At 40.3% G+C, this 20,033-nt stretch overlaps 1 protein-coding gene and 1 long non-coding RNA gene across 4 annotated transcripts; one reads left to right on the plus strand and one right to left on the minus strand.

Moving 5' to 3' along the window:
• The first annotated feature begins 4,081 nt into the window (after positions 1-4,081).
• On the plus strand, positions 4,082-9,596 carry LOC131245819 (uncharacterized vacuolar membrane protein YML018C). Of its 3 annotated transcripts, none has more exons than XM_058245532.1 (4): positions 4,082-4,227; positions 4,559-5,385; positions 5,876-6,296; positions 9,039-9,596. In XM_058245532.1, exons 2-4 carry the CDS (start codon positions 4,795-4,797, stop codon positions 9,353-9,355), a joined length of 1,329 nt encoding a protein of 442 aa, XP_058101515.1. In that variant the 5' UTR covers positions 4,082-4,227; positions 4,559-4,794; the 3' UTR covers positions 9,356-9,596. The 3 variants fall into 3 exon arrangements, with proteins under 3 accessions (XP_058101515.1, XP_058101517.1, XP_058101518.1); XM_058245534.1 differs by having other exon boundaries at positions 4,098-4,227; positions 4,768-5,385; XM_058245535.1 differs by having other exon boundaries at positions 4,123-4,227; positions 4,750-5,385.
• Positions 9,597-11,826: 2,230 nt separating this feature from the next.
• On the minus strand, positions 11,827-12,654 carry LOC131247262 (uncharacterized). The gene is made up of 2 exons (XR_009171583.1): positions 12,301-12,654; positions 11,827-12,084 (listed from the first exon to the last, which is right to left on the minus strand). It is a non-coding gene; the product is annotated as an uncharacterized LOC131247262 (long non-coding RNA).
• Positions 12,655-20,033: the final 7,379 nt, after the last annotated feature.

The raw sequence follows: 20,033 nt of genomic DNA on the forward strand, positions 1-20,033 counted from the left end.
AGATGAAAAATAAAACAGATCTAACTATCATGTGAACCATACGAATTGTTTAACAGTGAAAATCATTCTCTGCTGCTATTTGTGGTGTGGTCCAGATGATTTTTGGATATTATTCATTTTTTGGATGATGCTCGATAATGATCTCTAAAAATATATGAACGGTGTAAATATAATAAATACATCACTGTGGGCCCATGTAACTTTGATATCCTTTGAACCGTTCATACAACTCGGAGCTTGAGGAGCGTCAGTGCTCGTCTTCGCATGACACGTACCTACGGCGGCTGGAGCATAGTCAGACAGACGTCACGTCATGGTGGGCGCACAAAGAGGGAAACAGAGACATGGTCGGTGCTATGTGGGCCCCACCATGACATATTTGTTTCATCCATGTCGTCCATCTATTTTTACAGATCATTTTACGGTATGAGTCAAAAAATGAGGTATATCCAAATCTCAAGTGGACCACATTACAGGAAACAATGTTGAATGAGAGTTGACCATTAAAAATATTTTGAGGGCCATGAAAGTTTTGGATCAAGCTGATCTTAGTTTTTTCTCTTCATCTGGGAAGACTGTATGAACTAGTTAATAGATTGGATATCAAATAAACAGTATAGTAGGCCTTAGGAGGATTTTAATGGTGGATATCCAACCGTTATTGTTTTCATGTGGTGTGGTCCACCTGAGATTTATATTCCTCTAATTTTTGGTACCAAGCCATAACATGAACTTTAAAAATGGATGAACGGAATGAATGAAACGCATACATCTGGATCGGACCGAATCGGATCTAAACGGATCGGATTAGTCCGGGCAAGCATGGATTCGTAATCGACCTGAAAAACTTTTGGATCAAGTCTGACCTACTTGATTCGCACCGATCCAGGCCGTCGGATCGGGTTGAATCCACCGGATTGGGTCAGGATTGCCCAGAGTAGCTGATCCGTTTCCCGTTGCAGCTCCTCATGCTCCAAGTTTTACAAACGGTGCGAAGGAGATCAAAGTTATATGGCTCCAAATGTTGTATTTATTATATCCACACCATTCATCCATTTTTTGAGATCATTTTATACTAGGATACCAAAAATGATTCATATCCAAATCTTAAGTGGACCACACCAGAAATAGCTGTGGGACAATGATTCTCACTGTTAAAACATTCGTAGGGCCCAATATAGCGTTTGTTATCCATCCATCTATTCATAAGGTCACGCACACATGAAAGAAGAGGAGAAATAAATATCATATGAGTCGGGATCCTCTGTTATCAGGTCAACAGAGAATTCCTGTTACCCTAATGGTTTGGCGTCCGAAGCCGTTTTATATTTTTTTTATTTTTTTAGTGAGGAGTGACGTGGACCAATGAGAATTTGAGTATTAGGAATTCTCTGTTGACCTGATAACAGAGGATCCAGACTCATATCATATCTATCCAAAACTTCTATCACAACCAAAAAGGGTTTCAATGGTAGACGCTCAATCCCCCACAGCTTTTTGGAGTGTGGTACACTTGATCGTTGGATCTGTCTTATTTTTCGTTCAAACCTTTGGACGATTTCACCAAATGAAAGGACGGTTGTGATGTAACACATGCCTCATTATTGGACCCACAGAACTTGGTGACGTCAACACATCAGCCATATCGCTGCACCAGCCAAGCCGCTTCCTGATTCCCGGCACAGTGTCAGCGAACGGTCTCCCTACGGCCGGCCGTATCAACTGCTGCGTGCTTCCTGGGTTTCCCTATTGATCTGGTTCCGAGTTTGATAGTTCGGCACAGTTTAAAAAATAATGGTGACCCTTTAACCGTATACGTGGCGTAGTCATAAGATGATCTAGACTCTCCAACTATCTGAGTTGGAGCTTTACCGGAAAGTTAGAAATAATCTGATTTCTCTGTTGGAATATTAACCACTCACTATTTAACTTTTAGTCAACCATTTCATGGCGACCAACTGAATGGTCAGGATTATTTTATTAGTTCTATTTTAGAAATATACTTCATACACATTGCCCACACAATTTGAATCGTCCGATGGTCATAAATGAGTCCCACGTGAAGGAGGGTGAGTCACAAACTCACAATTATTTTCAAAATGGTGGTAAACTACCATGCGAGCCGACGGCGTGTTTGAATTTATCAGAAGGAGATGCGTTTGCCATTGTTGCGGCATAGGATCGGAAGCGTATTGCGTACAGAGTAGACTCTGTGGTCCCCCGTGATGTATGTTCTTATCCACGCCGTCCATCCGTCTTCCAGCTTATTTTAGTGCATGAGATCAAAATTGAAATATATTCAAAGCTCAAGTGGACCACACCACAGGAAACAGTATGAATGGTACGCCTACTGCCCAAAACTTCTTGTGGGCCCTGTGGTGTGGTCCATTTGAGCTTTGTATATGCTTCTCATGCCCTGAAATATCTGAAAAACGGATGGACGACGTGGATAACCCACATACATCCATGGTGGGCTCCACAGAGTTTACTCAGTGCTTTCCTCTGTATTCAGCGTGTGTCGCAATGCACTGGGACCCATATACCAACTTTACAATTATTTGAACCGTACGCATTGCTTGAGTGGTTACGATCATCGGACCATCCCAGAACGTGGGCCCCGATGGCGGCGACACACGTTTGGACGTCAGTCGCGAGTCTTGCGACAGAGGCAAAGCGTCCGCCACTAGTTTGAAGTTGGAAACGGATTGGCTACTCCCCCTGCCACCGGCCAATGGCTGACTGTCACTGCTCTGTGGACATCACCATGATGTATTTGTTTCATCCATGCCGTTCATATATTTTTCCATATCATTTTCTGTTATGAGACCAAAAATGAGGTATATCCCAATCTCAAGTGGACCACATTACAGGAAACAGTGTTGAATGGGCTTCAACCATTAAAAACCTTTTGGGGGCCATAAAAGTTTTGGATCAAGCTGATTTTTTTTTATACCTTGACCTGGGCCTGTAAGACCTAATCAACATATTGGATGTCAAATGATAAGTACAGTGGGCCTTAGGAGGATCTTAATGGTGGATATCCAATCACTATTGTTTTACTGTGGTGTGGTCCACCTGAGATTTATATACTCTCATTTTTGGTATCAAAACGTAAAATGATCTTTAAAAATGGATGTACTGAATGGATGAAACACATACATCATGGTGGGGCCCACAGAGCACCGACCATCAGCCACCGGGCTGGTGGCAGGGGGAGTAGCCAATCCATTTCCTCAGAAGTTACATTAACAGACGTCCAAACAGCTCCTCAGCCATAGCGGATTGCGTCCTGTCCCCTCCTGTGGAGCCTACAAAAATGTATCGGTTTTATTCACTCCGTTCATCCATTTTTTTCGGATATTTTAGAATTTTTATACAAAAATTAGCTAGATCCAAGCCTCAAGTGGACCACACAATGGGGATTGAACTCTTACCGTTGAAAACTTCTTAGAGGCCACAGAAGCTTCGTATCAAACAGAAATTTGAGTCTTCCCTTCATTCAGGTTTTTATGACCTTATGAACAGGTTGGATGGTAAATAAACGACGGGCCCAGGATGGTTTCAACGGTGGTCATCATTATCACCACTGCTTCCTATGGATCTTCTTCATTTTTTTGGATCCTATCTAAAATAATTTGAGAAAATGGATGAACAGAGTAGATAAACTCCATACATCACGGTGGGCCCACAGAGCTCCCGCTTCCCTCCTCGTCTTTTGAGAACTGATCAGGTACATCCAGAAGTACTCTAACTTGTATTCCATCCATGTCTTTCCCGCCAACTTACTAATTGTGCAGTAAATCCGTACCATGAAAACGGCATTAAAATAATAAATATCAGTCAAAAGAATAAAGACAATCTTTTAATCAAATGGGCTCCGCCGTTGTAATCAATGCTGATGGACTGTTTAGTAAAAATATATATGTGGACCACATGAAGATTTTTTGTGGCCTGAGTTTTGTGTAAAATGATATTAACATTGTGTCCTATCTTTTCTATGGTACCGATTTACTAAAAATATCTCATGTTGGCGGGAAATTCCTGGTTGGACGACAATCTATAGTACTTCCGGGTGTACTGATCAGCTCTCTTCCTCAGACAACAAACAAAAGGCAAAAAACACGCCTCTCTCTCGCAACAGCAACAGCAACCTCAAATCTGATTTCTCCGCAAACTACTCAAGATTCTCCAAAAACTCGTTTTCTTCTGCAATTCACTTCGCTTAAGGTGAAAATATAGTTAGAATCTTTCCCTTTTCCCTTTATTGTGTATGTTTCTGTTTGATTCTTACTATATAAAATAATCTTTTATTAAAAAAAAAAAAAGGATTTTGTTACATGGATGGTATGAATTTCTACAGCTCATGTTCTCTACCATGCGTAGGAGATTCATACTCTCTCATCTCTTACATGTTTTGAGTATTACATTTTTGGGTTTTGCTTATTATATTATTTGAGAATTGGGTTCTTCATGTGAGAATTGTGTGTGGGGTACATTTCACAAATTCATGTGGGTTGACTTTTGTTCAACTAATAGTCTCACATCTTCTTTGTTTTAGGCTATCAATGTTGTGCAATTCGATATCGACCGTTGATTACATGAGGATTTTATAGGTTTACTCCTCGCCGTTGATTTAGAGTTGTTCTGAGGACATGAATGTTTCAGGAGAAGAAGTGGTTTTATTCTGTAGCTGTTAAAAATATAAATTATATGGGTGTTTTAGAATTGGTGAATTTATATAGATTGTAGTGGATTTTGGTTGATCAGATCTCCGACTATTGGGCTTGGAAAGAGATGCTGAGTCGAGGTTGGAGATGGGCTTTGGGTACGGTGTACATCGTCGCTGTTGCGGCTATTTGGATTGCAGCCAGCTATATAGTTCAATCCGTTGTGGATGAGGGTGTTTCTCCTTTTCTCATCACCTACATTTGCAATTCCTTGTTTGTGGTTTACATACCTTTAGTTGAAATTGGACGCTATTTTGAGGATTCTTTAGCTAATTTATGGTTTACAAACCGTCCTGGGAATGACTTAAATGATCATCGGTTGGGAGATTCCAAGAAAGCAGCACTTTTGGGGGAGGAGGATTCTAATACAACAGGAGATGGGTTGAATACCTCTGAATTTGTCCACAAGGAACGTCTGAGTCAGTATGGAAAGGATACTGTATTGGAAAGGGAGTCGGAAATCCATGAGTCTGAAAGGATGTTGCTCTGTGGGGATAATTCATCAGCACGGCAGGTCAACAGAAATGGTAGTAAAGAACTGGATGCAAAGGGACGATGGACGCGAACAAGAATGGCTAAGGTTGGCCTGTTGATATCTCCCTTTTGGTTTCTTGCACAACTCACTTTCAATCTCTCTCTCAAATATACGACCGTGACGGTAAGCATCTCAGCGTCATACCCGTTTATTTTCCTTTTCACCTGCAATGTGCTAATGGCACTTGCTTGAGTTCACTTGCCAGTGCCCTTACGGTTCATACATGCTAATGCGGCACACATGCCAGATCCAAGCCATTTATCAAGTGGGCCCCATCAAGTAGAAAAAATGGATACCAGGACTGGGTAACCAGCCAGATTCACTCACCAGGTTGCGAATCTTGTACAAATGATGTGTGCATTTAAAATAAATTCAATAGCAGTCTGTGTTCAATGTGCAGGTGTGACCCACCAGATGGACTGGCCTACTTTTGGGCAATCGCTCTGAGCAATTGGGCCCTCATAACAAGCAGCTTGGATCTTGCACATGGATGATGGATGCCAGATTGTCTGTGCACTCTCATGAGTCCTGTTTGCTTCTCTTTTATCCATGCATTGCACCTCTCTTTTGTATTTTTAACGATATTTTGGCATGTTATCTTCATTTCACGCAGTCAAATACCATCTTAAGTAGCGCTTCCAGCCTGTTCACTTTCTTGGTATCCTTAGCATTCTTGGGTGAGAGGTTCACATTTTTGAAGCTAATTAGCGTTCTTCTCTGCATGGTGGGAACAATTATAGTCAGCTTGGGTGATTCTGAAACAGGGCCCAATGCAATCGCTACAAACCCTCTTCTTGGAGACATTCTCGCCCTTGTTTCAGCGGGCTTGTATTCTGTTTACATTACCCTGATCCGTAAAAAGATACCTGATGAAGAAAGAGGCGAAGGTCTAGCCAGCATGGCACAGTTCCTTGGATTTCTTGGGCTGTTCAACCTATTGATTTTTCTACCCGTTGCTCTCATACTGAATTTTACAGGGTTGGAGCCCTTTCACAAGCTCAGCTGGAAGCAGACCGGTCTCATCATTGGAAAAGGTTTGTTATCCAAAACCCAGATGATTTGTCTTTTATGTATCATATTATTTAGTTGGAATGTGACTTGTCTTTAACCAGGGGTTACAGGAATCCCCTGTAACCCCAAGCTTTGCTGGGCCCACCGTGATTTTTGTGTTATATCCACTCTGTCTCATTTTAGGACATGAGCACAAACATGAGGGATATCCAAAACTCAAGTGAGCCACACCACAGGAAACAGTAGGGATGGAAATACCCACTGTTGAAACGTTTATGGGGCCTACCTTCTAATATTAAGAACCGGTTTAAGTAATCGAAATCGCTTCTATATCTTCTCTGACTTTTTTTTTTTGTTCTTTTCTTTTCTGTTGGACATCTTTCTATCAAATGAAAAGTTCCCCCAGCCATGTTTGATTTTAGAATAAATTTCTTTGTTGCAAAATTCATGATAGTTTTGGCTTATATACCATTGATCGAGCAAAGGAACTAAGGCTACATTTGGGTCCACAAGTGAATTGAATTGTGAACATTCAGTTTAATGAAGACAAAATGACAAATTAATGATGTTTCCTTGCGTTTGTATTGAAGAACTAGGCCTCAAATTGCAGTTATGGTCCTTTCTTTTTTTTTGAAAGGTCACTTTTTCATTAAAAGAAAAAAGGAAACAAGACAGAAAAAGCAGAGTCCGATGAGAATGCCGACATTACAGTGCTCCTAAAAAAAGAAAATCCGACTCCTTTACTCGAGCATTGTTAACCACCCACTCTAACAGCATACGCTTAGCATTTGAGACTGTGACCTCTACTGGATTTGAGATGTTATCAAAGCATCTGTTGTTTCTGTCTTTCCAAACAGCCCACCAGACTGCTAAAATTGACATTCTCCAAAGCCGATTCTTAAGCTTGCCTAACCTGACACTGTGCCAAGCAAAGAGAAGAAGGTCGGCCGAGCCCGGGCTGCACCAATTTATAACAAAACGCTGACAGAACTCTGACCATATTCTAGATATGAACAGGCAATGAACGAGAAGATGATCAATCGATTCTTCTTCCTTCATGCAGCATAAACAAATGTTGATGATTGGCATCCCCCTTTTCTTCAAATTGTCTACCGTGAGAATTTTTTCCTGACCCACCAGCCAGCCGAACACCACCACTTTAGGAGGAACCGCATATTTCCAAATAAGGGATAGCGGATGAAACAGAAACGTGGACATCATTTGATAGAAAGACTTTACCGTGAATACACCAGTTTTGTCCAATCTCCACGTAAGACTGTCAACAGCCTGATGGTCGATGTTGAAGCTATGAAGGCTGTGAAGAAGATTAGCAAACTCAGTAACCTCCCAGTCTTGAAGAAATCTTCTACAAACCACATTCCAGACTATGTCTTCACCTGAGGGAGAGAAGCACCTGTCAATCGTAATATCTTTCCTTGGGGTGAGCTGAAAAATATTAGGATATACTTGGAAGTCCTTGGAAGTCCAAATTCATAATTGCAATTTCGAGCTCATAGTCAGACCCTCAACATGGACACTAAGAAAATTACAATTTGGTTATTTTCACTTTATTAGACTAACAATTGTAATTCAAGCATAGAGTTGATCCAAACGCATCATAATGGTATTCGGCTCTTTTTGCTGGTGGAATGAAACCATGGTCAGCTGAATGTTGGTGGTAAGCTGTAATTCCATGCACTAGACAGGTTAATCCATATGCATCATAATGGTATTCGACACTTGACCAACAAACTGAAGATAATGCACTAGACAGGTTAGTCCTGAATGTTGGTGGTAAGCTGTAATTCCATGCTTCCTTGGACGATGATTCTTCTTCTATTTTATTCATTGTATGGCAAGTGGTTGGGGATATCCACTAGGAAGCCTTACTACCACTTGGTCACTTCTTTTCTACCTTTTAACTGAATGTTTGCCATTCAATTTGGTTTTACATCCAAATGCATATGTGATACACCTTTTATGTTCTGGGTGCACCATCATTTACATAATGATTCAAGGAAATTAACTTCCATATGGTTTTGGAATTCAGATTACAAGCTTGTAGGTGGGATTTTCCAGACCAGTACCGTCTCGGGCTTGCATACCAGTTGGAGTTGAATATCGATATTACGGGTGATCATAGATGCTGCGGCTCTCATACAGCTGGTCCTTGGACAAATCTGCTGTGTTTGAATATTTGTGTAGATCTCATTGCACCACATACCACCATTACAACGCCTGTTTGGTACTTGTTTTCTTTTAAGACCGTTTGTAAATTTCTCCACATTTTTGTTAGGAACCAACTGTTGACTTGCACTTTTGCAGCTTTTTTTAGGGATATTTTGGTATTTTCGGAATATTTTAGGAGATCTTGTGAATTACTTCTAGATGCTTGTCCAATGTAAATTTGGTTTTTCAATGGGTCAAAAATGCCCAAACAACAACCCCCCCCCCCCCCAAAAAAAAAAAAAAAAAAACTGTAAATTTAGAGATGGTTATCTTAATGGCACACCATACTTGACTACTTGACCAAGTTTCTAGATAATGTTTTTGAGTGTTCAAGCCGTCCATTTTGAGTATTTGATTGATTTTGTTTCTTGGGTATGGATATAATAAATATAGACATTCTTCCTCAGTGTTCTAGTTTTTTTTCATTGGTATTTCTAGGAATTTGAATGGTGTTGTCAGGTCCATTCAGTATGAGAATATCAAATGGCTAGAGAAACATTGTTATAATTCTAATCTGTTTCCCTCATGTGGTTCAGGTCTACTGGATAATGTGCTGAGCGATTACTTATGGGCAAAGGCTGTCATCCTAACAACACCCACGGCAACAACAGCTGGTCTTACAATTCAGGTACCGATTGCAGCCGTCGTGGATACGCTGACAGGCTATGCTCCTCATCATATGGATTACCTTGGAGCTGTTGCTGTCTTGGCTGGGTTCGCGGGTATCAACATCCCCCCTGATGCTTGTTGTGGCTCAAGGGATCACCATCAAGAACAAGAAGCTGAAAATACTAGTATTGTCACTGGGAATGATGGTCTGCCAATCAGTAGAGATGCAATCACCGTTTCTTAGCATGATTTCTGATTTTCTTAAAATGTTCCACAACCTTGGGTACCAATTCTATCCGCCGAATCTGTGCATTATCTGATTTTGCAGAATTTGGGGTCTGTCTATTAAGCAGATGTACTATTTGTGTTGATAAGAAAGCATCTCATGATTTCTGCCTCATTTCTGTCAGTCATCTTAGTTTTTGGCTGGTTCTGTTATAAACTCTTTTGAAGTTGCATCAACCATTTTATTTCGAGTTGTCGTACATGCTTTTATTTTGGGTTTTTTAATTTGTGACTGCCTTTTTATCAACTGGGGAAGCTGTTGAGAACTTCCTGGATATTTTGGATGGTGAAGTTTGGAACCAAAGTGGTCTATTCTTGTGGAGGACATGCACGACTTCGGCTTAGTGAAGTGGAGAAAGGATAATAAACAGAAATCAATGAGAAATCCAAAACGTCTGATCCTGTAGAGATCAGATGCAAGCCATGCCGAGTTTAATTCCTGAGCAGGACAATCAAGCCCTTGGTTGCATGAAACACGAGCCTCAGCTAGAGCCAATCTGGGTGCAGGAGTGGCGTTTCGCAGAAATTCTGGAAGCATGAATGGCTAGGAAGCAAGAGCAGTAGCTTCTTGAATTCTAAAGTGAGAGTGGCACTTTGGTTAGAAGCATCTTGGTACTAGGTCAAGACAATAAAAGCTCAAAGCCTAACGGAGTCTGAGGTGCATTTACCACTTATTCCTTTGATGGTTTACTGCATAAATATTGCCAACGCAGCAGTGGAGGAGTTTCAATTTTCATATGAAATCATCTATGAAATGCTTCAAGGTATTTAATCTTCTTTTTCTTTTTTGTTTTTTTTCCAAACGCACTTACACCACAATGGGTGCTCAAACCCATGACCTCGTGTTGAAACTCTTGTGAGTCTACCACTGAGCCATAGGGTTGCAGGCTTCAAGGTATTTAATCTTAGCTCCCATTTTATCTGTTTAACAAGTTAGGAGACTACATTACTAGAAGTGACACAATACAAACCATTATCATCTTAGCATTCTCCAGCAATTTGGGTTAAGCTTTTAATTGGTAGATTGGTGAATGTTCTATGATTGGTTGCTTATCTGACATGAACCTAGCTCTTCACCTTGGCTTTGGAACTGGCCATGGAAGGGGAGGAAGCAAAATACAAATATCATCATATGGATCATAGTTCGAAAACCCGAAAGTTCAACTGACTCAATTTTCATCCGGGTTGTGTTGAATTGAAGACTCGACCTGACTCGACTCGATATTTAATAAAGCATTAGAAATACTAATATATATATATATATATATATATATATATATATATATATATATATATATATATATATATATATATATATATATATATATATATATGGTTGGAATTAAGAAGGTCTCTCCTACCAGAGGTTGTGGGTTTGATTCCTACCTTCTCTACCTTAATTTCTATTAAGAATAACATGTCACTCGCCACATTACTTGGTTCAAGTCAAGCCGAGTTGCATTGAGTCGAGTCTTCCCAAATTTTGTTTGAGTCAGGTTCAGGACCAAGTTTCCAAGCTAGACTCAAAATTTCACCGCGTTGAGTTGACTCGGCCAGTTTTGTGTCAAGTCAGTGAGCTTTAGAACTATGATATAAATGATCCCAATGTAGAGAAAAAAAAAAACCAACTAAAAGGTGATCAAGGAAGAGAGATTAAAGGCAGAAACCTACTTTTTTTAATTCTAATAATTTGCCAGAGTGACAGTGAATCTTCTTACTGCATTTGAGATTTATTTATTTATTTTTATTTTTTTTATTTATTATTATTTTTTTTTAAAGGCAAGCTAGGTTGAACCCAAAGCTATTTATCATTTAACATTTTAGGGCTAGTTCCAAAACATAAGCTTTATCAGGATTCCCCCCACAAAATTAGAAACTTGCGAATTTCTACCTTTAGTTGCATTGAGTGAACGATCCCAGCAATTGCATGGATTGGATAGGCCTCATGGCGACCTTTGTGGAACGCTGACAGTGCTAATGTTCTTTGCCACTGTCCACTTATAGGTCACTGATCAATCTGATTGGTGAGATTCTTTTCTACACTGGACAATATATGGTAAATAGGGATTGCAACCTATGAACAGCCATGATCATTGACCATGGTTCTACCAACCCAATTTTTGTGCAAGCTCACAATGAGGAATGATTGGAACCTCTAGTAGAGGATTTGTTCAGTGTCGTTGAGCCTTCGAGTATGGACAGATGGGTTCCATCTCTTGGTGATCCAAACTGTTGGCTAATGGTATAATGGCCCAAAACTTCCCATATTGGAAGCTCATAGAATCCAATATTTGGTCCTTTTGCTCAACTAAGAAGATTTGTAGAACATTCCCAATCCACAACGGGATTCATAAGATGAACAGTCGTTATAACAGGTCAACATGTCCCACTCAAACTAAAAAAAGGTTCAGGAAGAAAATGAAGAGGCAATTTAAAAGGAGAAAAGGGTATGTATATACCCCATCAGTTTTATTCACTTATTATGCATCGTCTTGTAGCGCAACAATAGATGAAAATTAAAGGTGAGAAGAGATAAGAAGAGAGGCTAATCACGGCAACAGCAGTCAATGACATGACCAACAACTTGGCAGCTCCCCCCTGAATAACCCTTATCATAGCACGCCTGGTCGCAATTTTCAAAGCCCACACAGTCTCCTATGCAGTGAGGCTGAGCTCCCACGTTTTTAACTGCATTCACATTCCACCAATCCAACAAACTAACCCAAGTCACTTACCTGCTTTACTTTATTAGCTTAAACTATTGAATGAGTCAGGGTTGCAACTAGGCTAGCCTGTCCTGAGCCCAAAGGACTGATTTTTATTTTTATTTTTTATTACCTGGGCTCAGTTGCAACCCAGAGAGAGAGAGAGAGAGAGAGAGAGAGAGAGAGAGAGAGAGAGTACCAGAGACGGAAGAAAGGATGAAAGCCACCAAGACAAGGGCCATTATGAGTCGTTTGATGAAGCTGGAAGGGGCCATTTTTTTGCCGGTTTTATTACAGGTATGTGGTTGAGATTGTAAGTTGGGTGATGAGGAGACTGTTGGATGTGTGCCATTTTTATAGGCGAGGGATGGAGTGAAGCATGCTACGTATCATAATTCCTTATACCTCCTTTGGAAGATTTGATACTCTTCTCATTAAATTCATCTCTAGTTTAGAGAGCCACCTCAGCACGTTGGATTTTTGCGTATCTATCCATTTTCAATGGGACCGGTCTCCAGCTGGGAACGGGTAGGAGCTTTGAGTGCCACCGTGATGTATGGGTCTTATCCACACCGTCCATCCATTTTTTTCATATCATTTTAGGTTATATACCCAAAAATGAGCCATATCCCAAGTTCAAGTGGATCACACCACAGGAAGAAGCGCTGATAATGATTCTCACCGTTGAAACTTTTCTAGGGCCCACCGGGATGTTTATTTGCCACCCAACCTAATCATAAAGTTACACAGACCTGGATGAAGAGAAAAAAATAAAATTAGCTCCATCCAAAACTTCCGTGGCCCCCAAGAAGTTTTCAACGCTAAGAGTTTAATCTCCATTTTGTAGCCTACTTGAGCCTTGGATCTGCCTCAGTTTTGGGCATGGCCTAGAATGATTTGAAAAAGTGGATGGACGGTGTGGATAAGACCCATACATCACGGTGGACACTCAAAGCTCCTGCCCATTCCCAGCCGGAGACGGACGGGATGGGAGGCAATCCGCGTCCCTTTTCAATATAAACATGTGCCCACCTGATGGTTACCCTAATTTTTGTGGCAGATATGAGGTCTACATTCTACAAGTATCAGATGTCCCATAAAAGTGGGGGTGTATTGGTGGGGCCACCATGAATAGTGTGCCCCAAATGTTAACGTTGCAAATAGGTTGTTGGTGTTCCTAACCATCCATTTGTCACCAGTGTGTGGTCCACACATACATGCAAAGTTGGTACATGTGACCTGGATCAGGTGACCTGGATTTAATTCCGGATCTGATCGAGTTCGGGTTAAACCATTGCCATTTCGGATCTGATCGGGTTGAACCCAATCCTCTCCAATCCGGACCGATGCCCACCTCTAAGTGCCACAAACCTGGCTCACTTTGATTGCCTTACCATCTCTGGTTCTCGAAAGTTGAAACATGTGTTCCAACCGGATTGGGCATCAGCCAACTGATGGGAAAGTTACAAATGATGCAAATGTGTTCCAATACTTGTTGTTATACTGTATTTCTAACCGTTTAAATTCAATTGGAAATGATATGTATTATAGAAAGAAAAAAATATAATAGGTTAAATATTTTAAAGAATACTAAGAGTAATTTTAAAAAATTACAATTGATATGATAATAAAATAGATAGCAGTTGGAAGGAATTCAAAAACATAATAAACAGCTCAAAGTCATTTAAGAAGTCGATCGAGTGCCGATAATCATCCAGAAGGTTAATAAAGTGACTGAGTGAAATATAGTGATTTTAATAAGAAGCCCTGAATTGGTTAGTAAAATGTGTGACAAGTTTAGAAAGAAGTCTCCAAAAAGCCATGTAGCACTAAAACAATTACAGAAATTGTTAGAACGTGGGAAGTATCTATAAGGTCAACAACTGTCAGCATATGAGAAGCATCCTGATGGTCAGGTTAAGACTATAAATAGTAAAGGAATTCAGCAAAACAACTTATCTCATAAGAACCCAATTAAACCAAATCTATCTTTCAATTATTTATTATTTACATTATTTAGTTTAATCTTTTACTTTTTGCCAGTCATTTACATTCTACATTATAATCATATACTTTTGCTCGCTATTTACATTCCTTAATATAATCCATAACGTTAATCAAGTAGTTGTTAACTTTAATTGTAATTCGAATCTACGCTTGTACGCTGGATTCAATTTAATCATCAATCAAAGTTCTTAATTCATGAATATGTTTTGCAATTATTCTCTGCAACTGATATGATTGTAAGAATTCCTTTTTTATTTTTCTTTTTTTTGTATCGAAAAATCATTTCATACGGAAGTCAAAGGTGTAACCTATTATTAGAAGACAACCCTCTGAGCATCACCTGATCATTTTATCATAATATGCGAGTGGTTGTATAAGCGATTGATCTTAATTATTCGATCTTGGTCACATATTATGTATTTACATATCTTGGTGCTGGGAGTCATATATAGTTGTTCAATTTGAATTGAGCTACATATTCAATTTTGGCATGCCTGTAATTATCAGGTGACTGAAATTGTAAATCGAATCACAACAATCCTCACCGTTGATATTATGAACTTCACCATGGCTGGCACATGCACTCACAATCCGTCGGATAGCCTTGAAATAGAATATCTAGCTTTCTACAAGTTTGATGTGAACCTAAGCTATATTAGCTTTCCAAACCGTCTATTTGTGAATCCGCTGTTGTATGGTTAGAAATTTTCACCAGAGGATTTTGGTGAATGGGCCATCTGCAGTAGACCCATCTTATCAACAGTTGGGACCACTGAGTTATTGTAATTACATACGTCTCAGCTATGTGGGACCGAGCTCTGATGGGTATGCGGTATCCAAACCCTGCATCTGGTTCACCTCCTAATGGAAACTGTACATGACTTTCAAAAACTTTTCCAGGACACACCACAGGAAGCAATGTGCAATCGCTCCTAAAACTTGAGCCCACCTAAATCTTGAGTTTGTCCCTTCATGCTGGTGGGGTGTAACTTATTATTGGGTTGGATTACATACACAACATAGTGGACCTCACGTTCCATCTGTAAGTTTCTGCGGTGGGCAGCCCAATCCCCAATGTTGGTAGTTATTCTCGGTTTTGTGGACCCGGATGGCCAGCGACACCCTGTCGCAGGAAGCTCCAGCGGTCAAGAAGCTGGGTGGGGGCCACTGCGATTTTTAGGTGGATTGAAATAGGCGGGCCCACCTTGATGTTTGTGAGGAATCCACCCTTCCATCCGTTTTTTCAGCTCATGTCAGGAAATGAGCTAAAAAATAAGGCAGATCCAGAGCAACAGGAAAAAGTGGGCAGAGAAATGCTCACCGTTTAAACCTCTCGGGGCCCACCGTGATGTTTATATGCCATCCATACTGTTCATGAGGCCATTCCTACCCGGAAGAACTGAAAACACAAAATATTAGCCTACTCAAAACTATGGACATTTCATCCCAACTGTTTTCTGTGCATGCAGCCCACTTGACTTTATGTAATTCCTTATTTTTGGGCTCCCGTCCTAACTTGATTTGGTAAAAAAAAAAAAACATATGAGTAAAGTTAATTTCTCACAAACATGTTACCCTCACCTAGCTTCTGACCACATACTAGTATGCTAGTAAACTCTGTGGGATCCACTGTGATGTAAGTATTTTATTCATACATCCGTTTTATCTGCTTATTTTAGGGCTCATACTAGTATGCTACTAAGTAAACTCTGTGGGGTCCACTGTAATATAATTATTTTATTCATACATCTGTTTTATCTGCTTATTTTAGGGCATGAGCCCAAAATTAAAGCATATCCTCAAGTGAACCACACCATAGGAAACCACACATCCCTAGAGTTGTTCCCATCAATAGTTTAGATGAGACACAACTATCTACATGTAAACTATAGGTGAAATTGCATAGGACCGTCCATAAAATATGGAGATCAAATAAACTAAAATATTGTACTTGATTGGGACACCATTGATGTATGCTTGACGCCGCAATATTATGCACCTTACACCCTTAGAGATGCATTGGGTTGCGAATGGAAGCTTCTCGTTATGTTGTATAAGATTGGGGACCCAGTCTCGTTTATATAGTTGAGAAGGTTAAGGAGTTTGGAACACATCAAAACTCCTCTCGGCTACCACCCCTTATATGATTTTAGATGCATCAAAACTTAGTTGGATTTACTGGTACTTCCGATCACACTATTCAACCCTTAGGGCAATACAGAACGTTGATCAATAAAGTCCACCTTATAAAATTCTTACACTACAATCATGCCTAAACCCTACATATGCATCTGTTGTGGCCCCCTAAACTTTTGAATGGGGTGTAGTTTTTATGTGTCCTTTCATACTAGTGGAGCTCACCTCATTACCGGTTTGGATGACATAGCCACAACACGGTAGACCCCAAATTCCATCTAGAAGTTTATGTAATTGGAGTCCCACTCACCATTGTCCACCATTGCGCCCTTTTGGTGTCGCCCACCAGAGCTATGGATCAGCTGGATTTTGGTGTCTAGGCCCACATTGGGGAGGCCATCAAATGCCACATTGGGGAGGCCATCAAATGGAGGTGTCGGATGTCACTCAAACATCAAACATAATCAGATATGCATAACCGGACCCTTTAGAAGAGAGGGTCATTCATAGGTGAAATTAAGTTCACATACATCAAGTATAGCTGACCAATGGGAAATAAAATAAAGTAAACCTCCTTATAAATTAAAAGCTCAAAACATTGCCTTATTTTAAATAGTAATAATGTTGATTCTTAACTATAAAAATGAAATTCTTATTAGGCTACTGGCAACAACAGTGGATTTCATTAAAGAAATAGGTGCATTCGCCGTTGGTGAAGCCTTGTTCCTTGCAGGTGGCTAAGCAGGATTTAGTGGTGTCACCACAATTACCGATGCAGATTATGTCGCCATTCACATGTTGGACTGCCCAATGGAAATACTCCCATTAGTAAATATTTATAGTTGACTACAGAAAGAAAACAGACAGCTTAAGATGGGGCCCATTTCAGAAATGGACTAATATCATGTAGCCCAAATTCAGCTATGAAGAGAAATGGAGGCTCATGACATTTCAATCTAACCATTGTCCAGTTCCAAAATTATCCAGATCAGTAATTAGATGTTACACACATACTGCATGAGCCCAAAATTCTCATTATAAACAGAGGAATTATTGAGTCCAAAAATAAAAATAAAAATGCACAAACGGAGAGAGAGAGAGAGAGAGAGAGAGAGAGAGAGAGAGAGACCATTAACTGCACATAAGACGAATGTGACTACCAAAATGGCAATGAAAGTATTGCTCTTGAATCCCTCCACAGCCATCTTTCTTTCTTTCTTTATTTTTATTTTTTATTTTTCCCTTATTCTACGTAGTAAAAGGGTGGCTTTGGGTTCTTTTTATAGTCGATTTAGACCATAGATATTAGATACTCCCCCGGATCTTGCTTCTATGGTAATTATGTAAAGTACATTGGTGCACGGTGACTTCCATCTATCGGATCTGAGGTTTTTTTTTTTTTTTTAAAATAAAAAATTAATTAATTAATTAATTTTAATTCACCCAAACCGTTTATATGATGGGTCTCGCAATGGATGGGGGATCTCAAATAAACTATCAGATCGGAATAACTTAACCCTTTGATTGTACGGAGTTAAGGAGTCCGTTCATACTGAAAGAACAAGAGTCAAACTATGAAAGGTTGAAATAATCCAAAGGATAGAGTTTTATTTTTTTGGTTATCCTCTGTCCAAGCTGAGTTACATCGTATAAACCGTTTGGATCATTGAAATATGATTCCAGATCGAACGGCAAAAGACGCACGGTATAAAATAGCAGTGGGTTGGAATGTATTCTACCGAACCTATTCTCTTATTAGTTATTACTACGGCGATTGATATCTAATACCTTGATTTTTACCATAAGCGCTCTAACTTCCGTGTAAATGAATTCATGAATCACTGACCCTAATAATCTACGGCGCCACCTGAGCTCTGTGGGGTGAACAGTGATACATCTGCTCCGTCCATCAGTTGTGTTACCTCATATTCACCGTACACAACAGAAATCACCGGGATCCAGAATATAGATGGCCCACACCACCTGAAGGATGAAAAAACGTGATCAAAGTTGCTAAATTCAAGCAGTGTGACCCACCTGAGTTGTGGATCAGGCCTAGTTTTAATGGTCTCTTAATTCTGGTGGGCTGACGTGATTAACAGATTGGATGATATATATAAACAACAGGGTGGCCGGAGGAATGTTTCTATGGTTGGCATCCCCATTCCAACTGTTCTGTCCTACCGGAGTATTTTTGGGGTCAGGTCCTGATGATGACGCGGTTTGGCTAATGACCCTGCCAGTAGCCAGTGGCTAGTGGTCGGTGCTATATGGGCCCACCACGATTTATGTGTTTTATCCACATTGTTCATCCATTTTTACACATCATTTTAATACTATATCCCATAAATTAGGTAGATAAAAATCTCATGTGGACAAAGACATGGGAAAACAATATTGATTGAATGTCTACCATTAAAAACCTCTTACGGTCGCTGTAATGTTTATTTGGCACCCAACCTGTAAATTAGGTCATACAGACCCGAATGAAGGAAAGAACCAAATATGAGCTTGATCCAAAACTTTTGTAGCCCCAAAAATTTTCTAATGGTGAGAGTTCAATCAACATTGTGTGGCCCACTTGAGATTTTGATCTACCTCAGTTTTGGTTTCATAACATAAAATTATCTGGAAAATGGATGGACGGCATAGAAGTGACACATACATCATGTTGGGGCCCACAAAGTACCTACCACTAGCCATTGGCTAGTGGCAGGGTCAATATCCAATCTGTTTCCCCCGGTGAAACACACACCACTGACCTGGCTGGTGTGGGTACGTGTCGTGTTAAGACCAGCATTCATGCTCCTCCATAGAGGTGGGCATCGGGTCGAGTCGGACTGGATGGGGTCCAACTTGACTCGGTCCGAAACTTTCAATGCCCTGACCCGAACTCGATCCGATTTGGGACCAAGTCCAGGTCCTCTAACTCGATCCGATCCATCATACTATTGGCCTAACCCGAACCGAGTTTGTTTCAATGGTAGACGTTCAACCCCCCACTGCTTTTTGTAGTGTGGTCCACTTGATCTTTAGATCTTTCTTATTTTACGGCTCAATCCTTAAGACTAGCCCGACAAATGGATGGATGGTTTGGATATAACATATACCTCATGATAGGACCCACATAACTTGCTAACATCAATACATCAACCCGCCTGGTGCATTGGTACACCTGCCAGGTTGCCGCTTCAATCACGTAAAATGTTGGGAGGGTTACGGGTAACCCTCCCATTAAAACATTCATGATCATTTTTTAGGCTCACCGAGGTGTGGTTCACAAATCCAAACCATCCATTATGTGTGTCCCACTTGGATGAGGGGTCAGACTAAGTTTCAAATGTATGCAAATTTTAGGTGGGCCCCACCAAGTTCTGTTATGTGTTTTAGGAATGTCTTCACATGATTTTAGATGGTATGGCCCACCTGAGTTCCGTATACAACTGATTTTCGGGATATCCCATAATTTAAGGGGGACCCATCAAATGCATGGTATTGATGTTTAACATGCATCACAGTGGGGCCCACACAACTCGACCGAATAGAACCATTCCCTTTTGTCCATGTCAGAGGTTGATCCTCAATGCACCTTGAGCCACGAGGTAAGAGGAGGGATTGGCTACTCCCTTGCCAGCCAATGGTTGATGATCGGTGTTATGTAGACTCATCATGATGTATTTATTTCATCCATGTCGTCCATCTAATTTTCTAAGTCATTTTATGGCATTAAACAAAAATGAGGTATATCCCAATCTCAAGTGGACAACATTATAGGAAATAGTGTTGAAT

Source organism: Magnolia sinica, chromosome 5, assembly GCF_029962835.1.
Source record: "Magnolia sinica isolate HGM2019 chromosome 5, MsV1, whole genome shotgun sequence".
Taxonomy (NCBI): domain Eukaryota; kingdom Viridiplantae; phylum Streptophyta; class Magnoliopsida; order Magnoliales; family Magnoliaceae; genus Magnolia; species Magnolia sinica.